The sequence below is a fragment of the Podarcis liolepis genome (assembly GCF_965112155.1).
Source record: "Podarcis liolepis genome assembly, chromosome: 8".
Classification (NCBI taxonomy): Eukaryota; Metazoa; Chordata; class Lepidosauria; order Squamata; family Lacertidae; genus Podarcis; species Podarcis liolepis.
The window spans coordinates 84,794,570-84,812,079 of NC_139560.1; the positions used below are offsets into that span (position 1 = coordinate 84,794,570).

Consider the following 17,510-nt stretch of genomic DNA (forward strand, 5'->3'; position numbering starts at 1 on the left):
GGGAAGCTCTAGATCTGAACTATGTATAAATACTTTATACAATGATGTTTAATGTGAATTGTAGGCAGCAATTCATTGTATAATTTCTAAGTGAAATTATATAAACAGAATAATTCACACTCATAACTTAGATTCAAACAATCTACTGAAGTTCATGGTAGCTGCAGTTCATTAAACTGAAAACTCACACAGTATAAATTAACAAATTTATAATTAATTTGATTTTATGGAGAAGGAAGTAAAGCATAATTTACAGACACCTCTCAAAAGTATATGTCTTTAAAATCTATTGCTTAAAAAAATTGCTAGTAATACTAATAACAGTGACAGTATTTTCTGCTATATAGCAAGGTGCCCTCCTATGATTCTACAGCCAAAATTTCTGCCCCCCCCCAAGCCAAGTAATGTGAAAAACAAAGTTCTTTCCCTCACTTTATTTAATTTAATAAAAGTAGTTGAAGGTCAACTCCTCAAAATACTAGTTGTTCAAATGACAACAAGATAAGTTCTACCAGATGGTTTCAAGGGCATGGCTCGAAGCTGTAATGTGTAGCTTCCCCATGGAGTGAAAAGGACGCATCCTGATTCATGAAAGCCAAATGATGTAAGAGCCAAACTATTCATTTATATGATGAAAAACAAAAAGGCAGTCACATTAACTGGATAAAAAGCACTCTGACAATGTCACTAATGGCAAAGAATAATAGATAATGTCATTTAATTTCAGAAAACAAACCTTACCTGTTCTCCATTATCTACTGCAGAATCAAAATTGTTCCCTACATTGCCTGTAAAAGGCACAGCAGGTTTCTCACTGCTAACAATATTGTCTACCATCTGAACATTGGGTGTCAGGAAGGCAAACTCATTCTTCCTGGTCTCAGAAGACAGACACAGCTGGTAGGAATAGGGCAAAGTCCCATCTTCAAAGTTGGGTGGGAAGATGGCACCATTCTTGGAATGGGGAACAGGACCAAAGCACTGTAGGAACCTGGGATGCCCTGATTGACGGAGCTTCATTGTAACGGCCAGAATCACAGTCAAGAGGAACAAGAAGGAGATCACAGCTAAGGCCAGCACCAAGTAGAACTGCAGGTCAGACTGATACTCTGAGCTGCTGGGTTGGCTCTTCATTTCCGGAAGGGCCTCCTGAAAGTTCTCAGCAAACACCAGGTTCAGAGTCATGGTGGCCGAGAGAGACGGCTGCCCATTATCCTTCACCAGAATGACCAGTCTTTGTTTCACAGCGTCTCTCTCCACAAAGGCCCTGGCGGTCCTGATCTCTCCAGTGTGAGAACCAACAGTGAAGAGTGCCGGCTCAGTGGCCTGAGTCAGGTGGTAGGAGAGCCAGGCGTTGTGTCCAGAATCTGCATCCACGGCCACCACCTTGGTGACAAGATAATCTGCCTCGGCCGAACGAGGCACCATCTCAAACAAGGCTGAGCCCTTGGCTTCTTGTGAGGGGGACAGGATACGAGGGCTGTTATCATTTCTGTCAAGAACAAACACCCTGACGGTCACATTGCTGCTGAGAGGGGGAGAACCCCCATCTTGGGCCTTCACTTGCAGCCGGAACTCTCTGAATTGTTCATAGTCAAAGGATCTCTGGGCATAGATGGTGCCAGTCTCAGAATTAATGGAGATATAGGAGGAGATGGGAAGCTCCTCGATGTTGCTGTTGAGGATGGAGTATGTGATCCGTGAGTTCTGGTCCACATCGGGATCAGAGGCTTTGATGGTGAAAATGGAGGCACCTGAAGGATTGTTTTCTGGCACGTAGATGCTGTAGATTGATCTCTGAAAAGCAGGGGCATTATCATTGATATCTGAGATCTGTAGTGAGATTGTTTTGTGTGTGGAAAGAGGTGGAGTTCCTTTATCAGTGGCTGTGATTGTAATATTATATGCAGGAGCTATTTCCGTATCCAGAGGACTGTCGGTCTGGAGCTTGAAGTAATTGTTAGATGAGGGAAGAATTTTGAAGGGTAAATTATCGTTTAAGTAGCAAGTAACCTTCCCATTATCTCCACTATCTTTGTCATTCACATTGATCAGTGCAATGATTGTTCCTGGAAGAGAATTTTCAGGAACAGGGCTGAACATGGAGGCTAATGTCACATCCGGGGCATTATCATTCTCATCATGAACCCTTATCTCAATATTAGAATGTGTCACCAATCCACCACCATCTTTTGCAGCAACTGTCATAGTATATTCATCATCGTCCTCAAAATCCAGTTCCTCCAGAAGAGTGATTCTACCACTGATGGGATCCAGCCTGAATTTCTGTTCAGCAGTTGCCGGTATGTTGCTAAAATGATACCTGATTTGGGCATTTGTACCTTCATCCTTATCAGAGGCTGCAACCTGGAGAACAAGTGACCCAACAGGAACATTTTCAGATAAGCTGACCTTGTACACCTCTTGAGTGAAAACAGGTGGGTTGTCATTGGCATCAGTAACATTAATCTGTATCTGGGCCGTCCCAGTTTTCCTAGGCTCACCCCCATCCATAGCAGTAAGAACCAAGTGAAGGGTCTGTTCACTTTCCCGATCAAGAGGTTTCTGTAGCACCAGTTCTGCATATTTATTTCCATCTTTTCTCTCTCTCACTTCCAAATTGAAATACTGATTGGAGCTCAGCTGGTAATCCTGGAGAGAGTTCATCCCAATGTCAGGATCTTCCGCTTTCCCAAGGAGAAAGCGGGCCCCAGGCAAGGTTAGTTCGCCTGTCTCCAGGTTGATGTTGCCATTGAGGAATTGTGGTGCATTATCATTAACATCCTGTATTTCCACTAGTACATGGAAAATATTCAAAGGGTTTTCCACCACAACTTCAAAATTAACAAAGCAATTTGGATTTTTGCCACATATCCCCTCCCTATCAATCCTGTCATTTACATAGAGGTTTCCATTCTCTGCATTGATACTGAAATGCTGCATTTTAGCCACAGACACAGTGTGCAGATTGCGATGTTTTAGTTCTTTGGCGCTCAGTCCCAGGTCCTTGGCGAGGTTCCCCACAACGGAACCCTTTGCCATCTCCTCAGGGGTTGAATAATGAATCTGCTCTGATGCAGCCCAACAGGTAAAAGACAAGAGAGAGAGAAGCAGTACTTGCCTTGTGAGTGCCCTGCCATTCCCTGGGTGCCTTCTCTCCATCTGGCTGGTTCTCTCAAAAACAGGCTGCTTCCTTTTCTCAGTTTCCTATGCTCAAGCTCTCACAGTGATGAAGGAAACAACATGAGGTATCACTGAAGAAGAATAAACTGCCCTTGTTCTCATATGTGTGCAAAGCAAAAGAGATTTTTCCTTCTCTGCACGAGTTCCGTCACTGTGCTCTTCAGCTGGCCTGATCTGAATAGCAGGGATGGGAGTTACTGCAGTCTAGGAAGCATCAATGGATGTCTATCCTCTCTCTGGCTCTCATACTGGCCAACACTGACACTTAGAGGACCACTCGAGGAACTGCATTTTGTTCTATGAAAATAGACAGAGGTGAATAAATGCAGGTGTTTCTCCAGCACATACTGTACCTTCCTTTCTGCTCACTGAGTGGAGCATTTGAGAAGGCTTTTCCTTGGTGTTCTTTCTTAGTGTACAGCTACTCTAATTTATGTTCGTGGCGTTTCAGTACTGTGAAAATTGGGTTCATATCTGATACTGCAATTACATGAAGGTTATACACATCTTCATTTTTTTTGAAACATGGAAACACTATTATTAATACATAAATATCCAGTTACATAGTAAAACTTTATCTTAAAATTAATGTATTACGATAATAGTTACGCTATAGTAGCACAAGAGCTGTAAGTCAACTGTATTTTTGTTGTTGTTGCTTAAATAGAATATAAACACCCTATTGAAATTATTCTCTTTTTTTATCTCTCCTAAGTTGTTGGATGTCTGTTCATCGACATTTATGGAACAGAGTACAAGTTCTTCTCAGTGTTGGGTAGGAATTCCAAGAGTAATGTAATAAAAGTGTAAAGGACCCCTGGATAGTTAAGTTCAGTCAAAGGCGACTATGGGGTGGCGGCGCTCATCTCTCTTTCAGGCCGAGGGAGCCGGCATTTGTCCACAGACAGCTTTCCAGGTCATGTGGCCAGCATGACTAAACAGCTTTTGGCACAACGGAACACCTTGACGGAAGCTAGGCATGATCCAACAGGATAAAATGTTTGTTGGCACTTTACATGTGAGCTCATATCATGATAATAGCATCATGAAGTTTGGGAACTGAGAACAGTGGAGAGACAAGAGGTGTTAGAAGAAATCAATAGTGTCTAATTGAAAGAGTACAGTGGTGCCTCGCAAGACGAAATTAATTCGTTCCGTGAGTTTTTTCGTCTAGCAATTTTTCGTCTTGCGAAGCACGGTGTCGGAAAAGTTTTGGAAAAGCTTCAAAAATCACCAAAAACCTCAAAAAAGGCTACCACACCGCGTTCTATGAGTTGCTCCTCGAAGTCAAGTCGCAACTGTATTAACAGTGTTAAGAAAAAGGAAACAAACTTGCAAGACGTTTTCGTCTTGCGAAGCAAGCCCATAGGGAAATTCGTCTTGCGAAGCAGCTCAAAAACCGCAAAACCCTTTCGTCTAGCGAGTTTTTCGTCTTGTGAGGCATTCGTCTTGCGGGGCACCACTGTATATGATAAAGGTTTTATTAGAAACTAACTAAAGTAATTTACTTTCAGTTTGTACGCATTAAAGGTAATATTGCTTTATAGAATATTGCTTTATAGAAGATAACATTGCTTTACAGAACAGCCTTTATTGCTCCATAGAACAGCCTCCAGGACCATAAACCCAATCTGGAGATGTGTATGCTATTCAAATATTTTTGCCTGCCATATATCCCCTTGAAACTGGAACCCCACGGAACGGAATTGACATTTCCAAGTGATCACAACCAGAGTGCTGCCTAATTTTCAACATGCTTCTAGTTTTTCATCTGCTAGTCTATCACACAGAAACATTGCACACAATTCTATTTCATAAAAACATAAGAAGAGCCCTGCTGGATCAGGCCAGAGCTCTATTGAGTCCAGCATCCTTTTCCCACTGTGGCCAACCAGATGCCCCTCAAAAGCTCTGCCCTTGGTCCTCATTCAGAGGTGTCTGGTACTAGACATAATATAGCCAACATGACAATGATTTGTTCTAATCCCCCTTTAAAACCACCCAAGTAGGTGACCATCGTTGCATCTTGTGATAGTGATTTCCATTGTTTGTTTGTTTAAATAAGTAAATTATTTAGAAATGGTTTATATAAAAACAAAATGGCTAGGCATACAATTATCATTAAATTCCTATTATGAAATCAAATAAAGCATATAGCCTTCATAAAGATCCAAATAAAGTATGTGGGTCTGTGTTATCTTGAACTTCATTGCAACAATAAATTATGAAAAAACACACAGAAAGTTATCAGACTGCCTCCCCTCCCTGACTCTTAGTTGTATCATTGATAAAATATTCCATGCTGTAGTAATCCATTCCCCTAAAGTTGGTGTTCTTAGCCCCTGCTAAGACAAATAGTTGCTCTGGATACAGACACTAACTGTTGGAGTAATTATCTGTCTTCTGTTGTACTAAATCCTTAAAATAACTAGATAAATCAATGAGAGAATCCATTGGCAAAGTGCATCCTGTAATTATTTCATTTTCTCTTATTACATCCACCCACAAATTCTTAATTTGGGACATGCCTCCCAAATCTGTTGCATCCTAGCATTGGTTGAATTGTACCTCCAACATAATTATTTGCTGTGCTATAAATTTGACGAAACTGTGGGAGGCAGTGGAAGGCAGGAGTGCCTGGCGTGCTCTGCTCCATGGGGTCACAGCAAGTAAGACACGACTAAACAACTAAACAACAACCACCAAAATGTGACGAAGCCACAGTAGTGTCGTGTACCATAAAAAAATAAACATATATAAGTGTTTCTTAAGATTCACACTAATTGTTTGCTGCCATATCCATTTTCACTGATCCAATGTCCCAAACGTCTGTGGCAATTACTTTGTTGCATTTAGTTGTCAACAAGGAATTCCATAGTTTATCTATGCATTGTATAAAGAAGTACTTCCTTTTATCTGTTCTGAATTTCCCAATGTTCAGCTTCATCCAGGCTCCAGTAGTATGAGGGGGGGGGATCTCTCTATTCATTTTCTCAACCTCATTCATAATTCTATACAGCTGTCTCACTTCCCTTCTTGTATTTTATCCAAACTAAATATCCCTACAGAAGTTGTTGCACCCATGGATCATTTGGGATGCCTTTTTCTGTACTTGCTGTATTTCACACGACTTCTTTTTATGAATCCTCCAGAGAAGCCACACACAGTCCAAAATTATAATACAAATAAATAGGAAGCATTCATGTTCTATGCATTCTTCAGTTAAGCTGATGATAACAGGACAAATAAACTGTGCTTTGTGTGAGTGAAAAAGTACAAATCCATATTTTTAATTGATGAGGGGTGTATAAATAACTATATATTTATGGTGACATGCTAATACACCACAGGAAGATTGAATACTCAAGCTGTATGCATGCCTACATTTCCTTTAATTCCTGAGATGAAGACTCACTCTGTCATTATTCTATGATTCAGAATTTATGCTGCGTCTACCATTGCAATTTAAAAGCTACTTGCAGGAAAAGTTCTTCACAATCAGAACAACTGATGCCAATACTGTGATTTGATTTTGCTGACACCATTTTATAGTAAAACAAAATAAAAATATTAGTTCTATTCCTATAAGGTAAGGCCATTTCTGAAAGCAAAACTTACCTGCTCACCAAACTCCTCTTTGGCATTGGCATCCCCACAGTTGCCATCCACAAGAACCACCTGAGAGCTATCATTGCATAGCAAGTTTTCTGCCACCTGGATATGGGGTTTCGGGAAAGAGATCTGCTCTTTCCTCATCTCTGACGATAGACAGAGTTGGTAGGAATAAGGTAAAGTTCCTTCTTCATAGTTTGGTGGAAATATGACCTGCGCCTTAGAAAAAGCATTAGGTTCAAAGCATTGGAATAATTTGGGATTTCCTGATTGTCGAAGTTTCATGACAATGACCAGTATCACCGTCAGGAGGAATAAAAATGAGATCAATGCCAAAGCCAGCACCAAGTAAAACTGGAGATCAGAATGATGCTCTGTGTCACTGGATTGCCTAGTCATTTCTGGAAGTGCCTCTTGGAAGTTCTCTGCAATCACAAGGTTGAGGACCACAGTAGCTGAGAGCGGAGCCTTCCCATTGTCCTTCACCAAGATGACCAGCTTCTGTTTCACAGCATCTTTCTCCAGAAGGGCTCGTGACGTCCTGATCTCTCCCGTATGGGTCCCAATGGTGAAGAGGGCCGGCTCTGTGGCCTGCAGCACTTGGTAGGAGAGCCAGGCATTGTGCCCAGAGTCAGCGTCCACAGCCACCACTTTGGTCACGAGGTAGCCTGGCTCTGCCGAGTGAGGAACCATCTCAAACAAGGCAGAGCCCTCAACACCCGGGACAGGATACAGAACGCGAGGGCTGTTATCGTTCTGATCCAAAATGTACACCCACACGGTGGCGTTGTTGCTGAGAGAGGGAGAGCCGCCATCTTGGGCTTTCACTTGGATCTGAAACTCCCTGAACTGCTCATAGTCAAAGGAGCGCTGTGCATAGATAGTTCCCGTCTCAGAGTTGATGGAGACGTAAGAGGAGAGAGGCAGCTCCTCCATGTTGCTGTTGAGGATGGAGTAAGTGATACGTGAGTTGCGGTCCAGATCCGGATCCGAAGCTTTGATGGAGAAAATGGAGGCACCTGAGGGATTGTTTTCAGGCACAAAGACACTGTAGGTTGATTTTTCAAAGGCAGGGGGGTTGTCATTGATATCTGAAATCTGCAGGGAGATGGTTTTGTTGGAGGAGAGAGGGGGGCTACCTTTGTCGGTGGCCGTGATTGTGATGTTGTATCCTGAGGCTTTTTCTCTGTCCAAAGGACTGTCTGTGAGGATTTTATAGTAGTTCTTTGAAGTTGACACTATTTGAAATGGTACATTACCTTGTAGATGGCATGTAAGTTTTCCATTTTCTCCAGAATCTTTATCCTTTACGTTGATGAGAGCAATTAGTGTTCCAGAAGCAGAGTCTTCAGGAACTGGACTAGATAAGGAGGCCAGAATGATCTCTGGAGCATTGTCATTCTCATCTAGAATCTTTATATTGACATTACAGTGAGCCACTAATCCTCCTCCATCTCTTGCTTCAACCGTCATAGTGTACTTCTCTGTTTCCTCAAAGTCAAGAGCTTCCTTAATTGTAATTGTTCCATTTTGTGGAAATAGGTCAAATTTTTGGTAGGCTCTTTTAGGAATATTACTAAATGTATAATGAATTTGGGCATTCAGACCTTCATCTCTATCAGAGGCTTTTACTTGCAGTATGGGGGACCCCACAGGAGAATTTTCCCTCAGGCTAACTGTATAAACCTCTTGAGTGAAGACTGGTGGGTTGTCATTGGCATCTGTGACATTAATCCATATCTGGGCAGTCCCAGTTTTTCTGGGTTCACCCCCATCCAGGGCCGTAAGGATCAACTGAAGGGAGTGATCACTTTCCCGATCCAAAGATTTTTGCAACACCAATTCTGCATATTTATGGCCATCTTCTCCCTGTCGAATCTCTAGAATGAAATAGTGATTTGGACTTAGCTGGTAATTCTGGAGAGTATTAGTCCCAATATCAGGATCTTCCGCTTTCCCAGTATGAAATCTTGTACCTGGTAATGTGGATTCAACAATTTCAAGCCTCATGATTTCATTTAAGAACTGTGGCATATTATCATTAATGTCCTGAATTGCTACAATAATATGGAAAACATTCAAAGGATTTTCAACCACAGCTTCAAAATTAATCAGACAGTGTACACTCTCCCCACATATTTCCTCACGATCTATCCTTTCATTTACATACAGGTTTCCATTTTGTGCACTGATAGTGAAATATGGCTTTTTACCTTCAGAAAGGATATGCAGGTTTCTGCTCTTCAGTTCTCTGGCATTCAGTCCTAGATCCTTGGCAAGATTTCCCACCAAAGACCCCTTTGCCATCTCCTCAGGGATGGAATAGTGAACCTCTTCCAAAACTGCTCCACAAAACAAAGATGATAATATCAGAAGTGTTATATACCTTCCTGATTTTTGAAAGCTCTCTCCATGAAGGATTCCTCTCATATTCATTTTCCTCTTCTCTTTGATGAGCACAGGATTTCAGATTTCCACCAAGACAGGAGATTTTTTTGCCCAGTAAAAAAAGAACTGGATCCTTTGGCTTAATTTGTATATGCTGTAGTGTTTTCTTTTTCCTTTTTCCAGCTGAAACGTTTGTTCCAGCGTCTGCTGGTATTCCCGATGTGCAGTTTGGGACAAAGAGATCTCTCTGCAGAAAGCATCAGTGGAACTTCAGCTGCCCTTGGATTGCCGTCTTGTCCAACAGTGACACTGTGAGTCTGAAGCAGAGAACTGCAATTTTTCCCCAGTGATTTTTCTCCCCAATACATGTCACACAAGGTCTCTGTTGGTGTTCATATGTGATGGCTCAAGACAGGCTTTTAAACAGAATATGTGATCCTTCTTTACTAGCTTTAATTTTCACCCCAATCTTGATATTTTGCAGGTTAATTTTTTACTCTACGTTTATAGAGATATTTACACTTATTTCCAAGTTTATTAATTTGCAGTGCTGCTGACAAAAATGGAATTACAGGCTGCACAATTAAACATTATCATTTATAGTATGGGACTATTTAGAAATTGAGGAAAATGTATTATTGCCTATAGTTAGGCCTTCACATGAAGCTTAGAAACAAGAATGTCTGCTTTTAGAGGTATATATCTTCTTGTGTTTGAGTGTATATCCTAAGGAAGCATCTTGTATTACATTGCTTATCACTGAAATTAGTCCCACATCTCATGCTTAGTTTTGTCATCTCACCTCGTATTAGCGCTCATAATATTGGTCTATTTGTGTAGACAACCCCTTCAATAGATTTATTTAGCAGCTCTCAACTTTGCCATTGTTCCCCCCACATTCATGTGCTCCAGTAATTCAGTCACGGTAGATAGCTTTCCAATTTCTAGTGTTAATTTAATTTACTATGTGTGTTTCTGACCTTGCACATCTACTTCACAGTCTCACAGGTATGGCTCATCACCCTCTTCTTTACACAGAACAATAACATTATAGGTTTTTTGTAAGCCAATAGTATGTAAGGGATCCTGAGTATGCAGCTTGAAACACACACACACACACACACACACACACACACACACACACACACACACTAACTTCCTCTGCACGGCCTGGTCGGCCTCCACTGGTTTCCACCCACAAAGTGATGTTAGTGCCACTCTGCTGGTGCATAATTGCCCATTGTTAGCAGACCTTTCAGCATGACTCAGATTGGAATAATCACTTTCAATTTCTGGAGTTCAAATGCTTCATTCATGCAGAAACTATCTACAGGATGAATAGTGACGAGAGAGAGAAACAGAAGACATCTTATCTCAACAGGTTGGGAGACAACAACAAAATCGCTCAGCTTTTAGGGGTGAGGTTAACTTAGACATAATAGATACAAACAAGTGCTCACTAGATTGTTACACAATCAAGGATAAATTATAATTTATTATCAGATGACATCCAATTGTCTTGCGGACTACACTCTGGATTTGTGTAGGGGATAGCCTGCAAGGCAGCAGAGTTTTGGATCAGAGTTTTCCTTCCGCTAAATGTGTTACCTTCCCAGGTTGAAGAGGAAGTGATCTGCCACTCACTTCCCTCTATGGCATGTGCAGTAACCACCTTCTTGATTGCTGAACCCACTATTGGTTTTGTCTGCTCAATCCACCAGAACTTGTCTTCACATACAGAGAAAGTCCCTAACTCACTGAGGGTTTGAGACCCATCAGCTACCCTCACTTGCTTTAGCCAGTCAGTCAAAGTCATATAGCAGGATGTGGCACCTGCCATAGTGCCTGTGTGCATGGTGGGGACCAAAGACAGACAAACTACCTCAGAAGTAGGATGACGTTTCTCCCTTGATGCCCACCCCCCAGGGTCCAAGTATTGGATCAATATTGAAACTGGTCTTTGTTCTTCAGTGCCCTCCCCCTCAGCTCCACTGAGTGCAAATGAGGACCTTTAGGTATCATCAGCCCTGAGCCAGTAAGTGCTACAGTCAATGAGTCATCAGTACAGATGAGTAATTGCCATCACCAGATTCCCCTAAACTAGTAAGAATGCCATGAAGGTTGGTTTGGGTAACTCTCCTTTCAGGTCTTGGGCTGCCCACTATGGGATCCTCGTGCTTTCTGACCTACATAGCACTTGCCAGTTGCGGCACATTTAAAAAGAATGGCTGGGGTCCAAACACAGCCAGTCTTTAATTATTGACTGCCTAGCAGATGAGAAAGCTCCTGTCATTCATCCTCTCATTCGGCCAATTTAGCAACAAGAACAAAACACTACCATTCAGCCCCAACTGGGAACTGATAGATCCTGCCTTGTTTGAAGCTAGGAGGAGAAGGCCAGATACTGCCATGCCAAACAGAGGCATAGAGAATGGTGCCACCATGCCCACGCCAACTGTCCACAGAGGCAGCGTTGAGAACATGCTGCACAATTTACACTTCCAAAAGATTAAAGCAAAAGCGTCTTCTGTGGAGTTCAAAGATACACATAAAAGGTTGCATCCACATTACACATGACCTCCTACATTAAAACAATGGGTTAAGCATTGCATCCAGTGCTCAATTAAATACCAACAATTTGATCAGTGAAATCCAATCCTCACTGGTATATGAAACAGGGAAACTCTAGATCTGAACCATGATGTCAAAGTACTTTGTACAATGTTTTTCCCAACTGTCCCCAGAGGCAGCATTGAGAACATGCACAACCATTTACATCTCCAAAAAATTAAAGCAAATGCGTTTTCTGTGGAGTTCAAAGATGCACAAAAAATGTTGCATCCACATTACAGATGAAGTCCTGTATTAAAATAATGGGTTACATGTTGCAGCCAATGTTCAATTAAATGCCAACAATTTAAGGAGAGGAACCCAATTCTTGCTATTGAATGGAACAGGGAAATTCTGGATCTGAACCATCGGGGGTGTGGGTGCGGGGTGTATTACAATGATCTTCAATATAAACTATAGGCAACCTCTTCAGACTTGTAAATATAAGCAGCCTAGTACTAGATTAAAATCAATTTATAACATAAATCCAGATTGCTACAGCTCACTACAGGTTAAAAACGATACAGATACACTATATTGGGTGATAATAATAATAATAGTATAGTAATAGTAATAACTGCAATAGTAATAGCAATAGTAATAGTAATAACTCGGTGGATGTTGTAGTTGTCCATTCTTGAGTCAAATTGATGCCAAAAAACACAAGGTACTTAGATAATTATGTCACAACGTACTTTATGCAAGGTATACATGTGCGTTGTGTGTGTATGTGTGTAACCAACCCGCTCCCCCTGAACAAATCTTGAAAAAAAGAGATTTATAACTAGCCTAGCTTTAGGGAGATTTAAGTAAATCATAAGGCCCCCCCATGCCATTTTTATTGTGACTCATGATGATGTATGAATGCTTATTTTGTTTTTGGTTCTTTGTTAATGTTCTTGATATTATTTTGTGGACTATGAGAGCTGTAATGCTTTGTGAATTTTATATAATAATAATAATAATAATAATAATAATAATAATAATAATAATAATAATAATAATAATAATAATAATATCTTTATTGTCCTTGCCCCCTCTCGGGGACAACGAAATTAATATGAAATTAATATGACTTTTCTTGTGGCTGTGCTGTTTAGCCTATTTTTAAACTTGTTTTGTTAAAAGTGTATTTTAAAAGGTGGTTGTTTTACTTATTTTGTTTTTGGTTCTTTGTTAATGTTCTTGATATTTTTTTGTGGACTATGAGAGCTGTAATGCTTTGTGAATTTTATAATATAATAATAATAATAATAATAATAATAATAATAATAATAATAATATCTTTATTGTCATTGCCCCCTCTCGGGGACAACGAAATTAATATGAAATTAATATGACTTTTCTTGTGGCTGTGCTGTTTAGCCTATTTTTAAACTTGTTTTGTTAAAAGTGTATTTTAAAAGGTGGTTGTTTTACTTTACTGATGATTTGTTTATTATTTTATATTATTTTTATTGTGCTTGTGATGTTCTACTGTGTTATTATTTATGGTACAATAAGCCGCTTTGTGACTAATGTGAGTGAGTGTCCCATATCTTCCTGCTGAAATCCTGCAACTTTTTATAATACCAATGTTCTGGTTTATTCTTTGTCCCACTTTCATTATACAGTAGTGCCCCTACAAATGGCAATAGTTTAACTAGCAAGTAGTGATATTTTTCATGTAAGTTTATGTAAATCTTATTACCTAGTTTAGATTTTGTTACCTCGCTCTGTGCTAAGGACTAATGCAATGACAGCTGTTCTCTTTAAAATTGCAATAACACTGGTTAGGCAGCTCAAAACAACTAATAAAGAAGAATGATGTGTGGACAATCCAGTATACATTGACTATTAATACACTATTATTGTGTCAAATGTTGAAGAACAAAACAAAGAACAAAAAATTGCAATATCCCCTGAAAGTAGTATGTACTTATAAGCAAAAGTATGCATATCACTGATGATATTTTCTGCCAACAGAAAGAAGTGTATTTCCTTGATTATATAGTAAAAAAAATGACATACTCCAAACCACGTGCCATAAAAGGAGCACAAAAACCTCACTTCTTATCATTTAATATTAAATTTATTTAAGCACTAAAGCTGAAATCGTAAGCCATCTTCCCTGGAAGTAAGCCTCGTTGAATTCAATATAACTACTGGGTAGATATCCTTGGGATTGAACTGTCAATATAAAACAAAATAGAAAATGGAATACCCCAACTGACTACGAAATGGCTAATTGCACCAGGTGGTTTAGTCTCATCTACTTAGACTAGATAGGAAAGATGATGACTCATGAGGGCATTTATATTGCAAGCTGCCATGTGATCTTTGGATGAAAGGCAGAATAGAAAGCTAATAAATAATTAAAATGAACATAAAAAAACAAAATAAAGACCCACCTATTAATTTCTATATGAAAAACTAACCAAAGGCTGAAAAAGGCAGGTACACTTGCAGTATAAAAGGTTGTATTGCAATGTCACTAAAGCTAAAGAACTACAGAGTGTACCATACATGTAACTGCAGAGAACAAATCTTACCTCTTCACCATTAGCCATTTCAGAATGAAAATTATCTCCACTGTTGCCTGTAAAAGGCACAACAGGTTTCTCACTGCCAATAATATTGTCTACCATCTGAGCACTGGGTGTCAGGAAGGCAAACTCATTCTTCCTGGTCTCAGAAGACAGACACAGCTGGTAGGAATAGGGCAAAGTCCCATCTTCAAAGTTGGGTGGGAAGATGGCACCATTCTTGGAATGGGGAACAGGACCAAAGCACTGTAGGAACCTGGGATGCCCTGATTGACGGAGCTTCATTGTAACGGCCAGAATCACAGTCAAGAGGAACAAGAAGGAGATCACAGCTAAGGCCAGCACCAAGTAGAACTGCAGGTCAGACTGATACTCCGAGCTGCTGGGTTGGCTTTTCATTTCCGGAAGGGCCTCCTGAAAGTTCTCAGCAAACACCAGGTTCAGAGTCATGGTGGCCGAGAGAGACGGCTGCCCGTTATCCTTCACCATAATGACCAGTCTCTGTTTCACAGCGTCTCTCTCCACAAAGGCCCTGGCGGTCCTGATCTCTCCAGTATGAGAACCAACCGTGAAGAGTGCCGGCTCAGTGGCCTGAGTCAGGTGGTAGGAGAGCCAGGCGTTGTGTCCAGAATCTGCATCCACGGCCACCACCTTGGTGACAAGATAATCTGCCTCGGCCGAACGAGGCACCATCTCAAACAAGGCTGAGCCCTTGGCTTCTTGGGAGGGGGACAGGATACGAGGGCTGTTATCATTCCTGTCAAGAACAAACACCTTGACGCTCACATTGCTGCTGAGAGGGGGAGAACCCCCATCTTGGGCCTTCACTTGCAGCAGGAACTCTCTGAATTGTTCATAGTCAAAGGATCTCTGGGCATAGATGGTGCCAGTCTCAGAATTAATGGAGATATAGGAGGAGATGGGAAGCTCCTCGATGTTGCTGTTGAGGATGGAGTATGTGATCCGTGAGTTCTGGTCCATATCGGGATCAGAGGCTTTGATGGTGAAAATGGAGGCACCTGAAGGATTGTTTTCTGGCACATAGATGTTGTAGGATGGTTTCTGAAATGTAGGGGTATTATCATTGACATCTGAGATCTGTAGTGAGATCGTTTTGTGTGTCGAAAGAGGTGGAGTTCCTCTATCAGTGGCTGTGATTGTAATATTATATGCAGGCGCTATTTCTCTATCCAAAGGACTGTCTGTCTGGAGCTTGAAGTAATTGTTTGATGAGGGAAGAACTTTGAAGGGTAAATCATCCTGTAAATAGCAAGTAACCTTCCCATTATCTCCACTATCTCTGTCATTTACATTGATCAGAGCAATAACTGTCCCTGGCAGAGAATCTTCAGGAACAGGGCTGAACATGGAGGCTAAGGTCACATCCGGGGCATTATCATTCTCATCATGAACCCTTAGCTCAATGTTAGAATGTGTCATCAAGCCACCTCCATCTTTTGCAGCAACTGTCATTGTATATTCATCGTTGTCCTCAAAATCCAGTTGCTCCAAGAGGGTGATTGAGCCACTGATGGGATCCAGCTTGAATTTCCGTTCGGCAGTTGCTGGTATGTTACTAATATGATACCTGATTTGGGCATATAAACCTTCATCCTTATCAGAGGCTGCAACCTGGATAACAAGTGACCCAACAGGAACATTTTCAGATAAACTGACCTTGTACACCACTTGAGTGAAAACAGGCGGGTTGTCATTGGCATCAGTGACATTAATCCATATATGAACAGTCCCAGTTTTCCTAGGCTCACCCCCATCCATAGCGGTAAGAACCAAGTGAAGGGTCTGTTCACTTTCTCGATCAAGAGGTTTCTGTAGCACCAGTTCTGCATATTTATTTCCATCTTTTCTCTCTCTAACTTCCAAAGTGAAGTACTGATTGGAGCTCAGCTGGTAATCCTGGAGAGAGTTCATCCCAATGTCAGGATCTTCTGCTTTCCCAAGGAGAAATTGTGTGCCTAGCAGAGTGGATTCAAGGATCTCTAAATTGATATTGCTATTCAGGAATTGTGGTGCATTATCATTAACATCCTGGATTTCCACTAGTACATGGAAAATATTCAAAGGGTTTTCTACCACAACTTCAAAATTAACAAAGCAATGTGGATTTTTGCCACATATCCCCTCCCTATCAATCCTGTCATTTACATAGAGGTTTCCATTCTCTGCATTGATACTGAAATGCTGCATTTTAGCCACAGACACAGTGTGCAGATTGCGATGTTTTAGTTCTTTGGCGCTCAGTCCCAGGTCCTTGGCGAGGTTCCCCACAACGGAACCCTTTGCCATCTCCTCAGGGGTTGAATAATGAATCTGCTCTGATGCAGCCCAACAGGTAAAAGACAAGAGAGAGAGAAGCAGTACTTGCCTTGTGAGTGCCCTGCCATTCCCTGGGTGCCTTCTCTCCATCTGGCTGGTTCTCTCAAAAACAGGCTACTTCCTTTTCTCAGTTTCCTATGCTGAAGCTCTCACAGTGATGAAGGAAACAACATGAGGTATCACTGAGGAAGAATAAACTGCCCTTGTTCTTATATTTGTGCAAAGCAAAAGAGATTTTTCCTTCTCTGCAAGAGTTCCCTGTCTCTGTGCTCTTCAGTTGGCCTGATCCGAATAGCAGGGATGGGAGTTACTGCAGTCTAGAAAGCATCAATGGATGTCTGTCCTCTCTCTGGCTCTCATACTGGCCAACACTGACACTTAGAGGACCACTCAAGGAACTGCATTTTGTTCTACGAAAATAGACAGAGGTGAATAAATGCAGATATTTCTCCAGCACATACTATACCTTCCTTTCTGCTCACTGAGTGGAGCATTTGAGAAGGCTTTTCCTTGGTGTTCTTTCTTAGTGTACAGCTACCCTCATTTATGTTCGTGGCTTTTCAGTACTGTGAAAATTGGGTTCATATCTGATACTGCAATTACATGAAGGTTATACACATCTTCATTTTTATTTTATTTTTTTGAAACATGGAAACATTATTATTAATATATAAATATCCAGTTACATAGTAAAATTTTATCTTAAAATTAATGTATTACGATAGTAGTTATGCTATAGTAGCACAAGAGCTGTAAGACAACTGTATTTTTGTTGTTGTTGCTTAAATAGAATATAAACACCCTATTGAAATTATTCTCTTTTTTTATCTCTTCTATATTGTTGGATGTCTATCA

At 40.8% G+C, this 17,510-nt stretch overlaps 3 protein-coding genes across 3 annotated transcripts in view; all 3 read right to left on the reverse strand.

Moving 5' to 3' along the window:
• Window positions 1-17,510, reverse strand: part of LOC310713855 (uncharacterized protein) — a 305,933-nt gene that overhangs the window by 119,255 nt on the left and 169,168 nt on the right.
• LOC310714135 (protocadherin gamma-B1-like) lies at window positions 6,766-9,447 on the reverse strand (the record flags this gene model as incomplete). The annotated part of the gene is made up of 1 exon (XM_083519194.1): window positions 6,766-9,447. The coding sequence occupies exon 1, from the start codon at window positions 9,229-9,231 to the stop codon at window positions 6,766-6,768; it is 2,466 nt and encodes an 821-aa protein (XP_083375320.1). The 5' UTR covers window positions 9,232-9,447.
• On the reverse strand, window positions 13,175-17,344 carry LOC310714141 (protocadherin gamma-B5-like). Its single transcript, XM_083519204.1, has one exon. It carries the CDS (start codon window positions 16,743-16,745, stop codon window positions 14,187-14,189), a length of 2,559 nt encoding a protein of 852 aa, XP_083375330.1. The 5' UTR covers window positions 16,746-17,344; the 3' UTR covers window positions 13,175-14,186.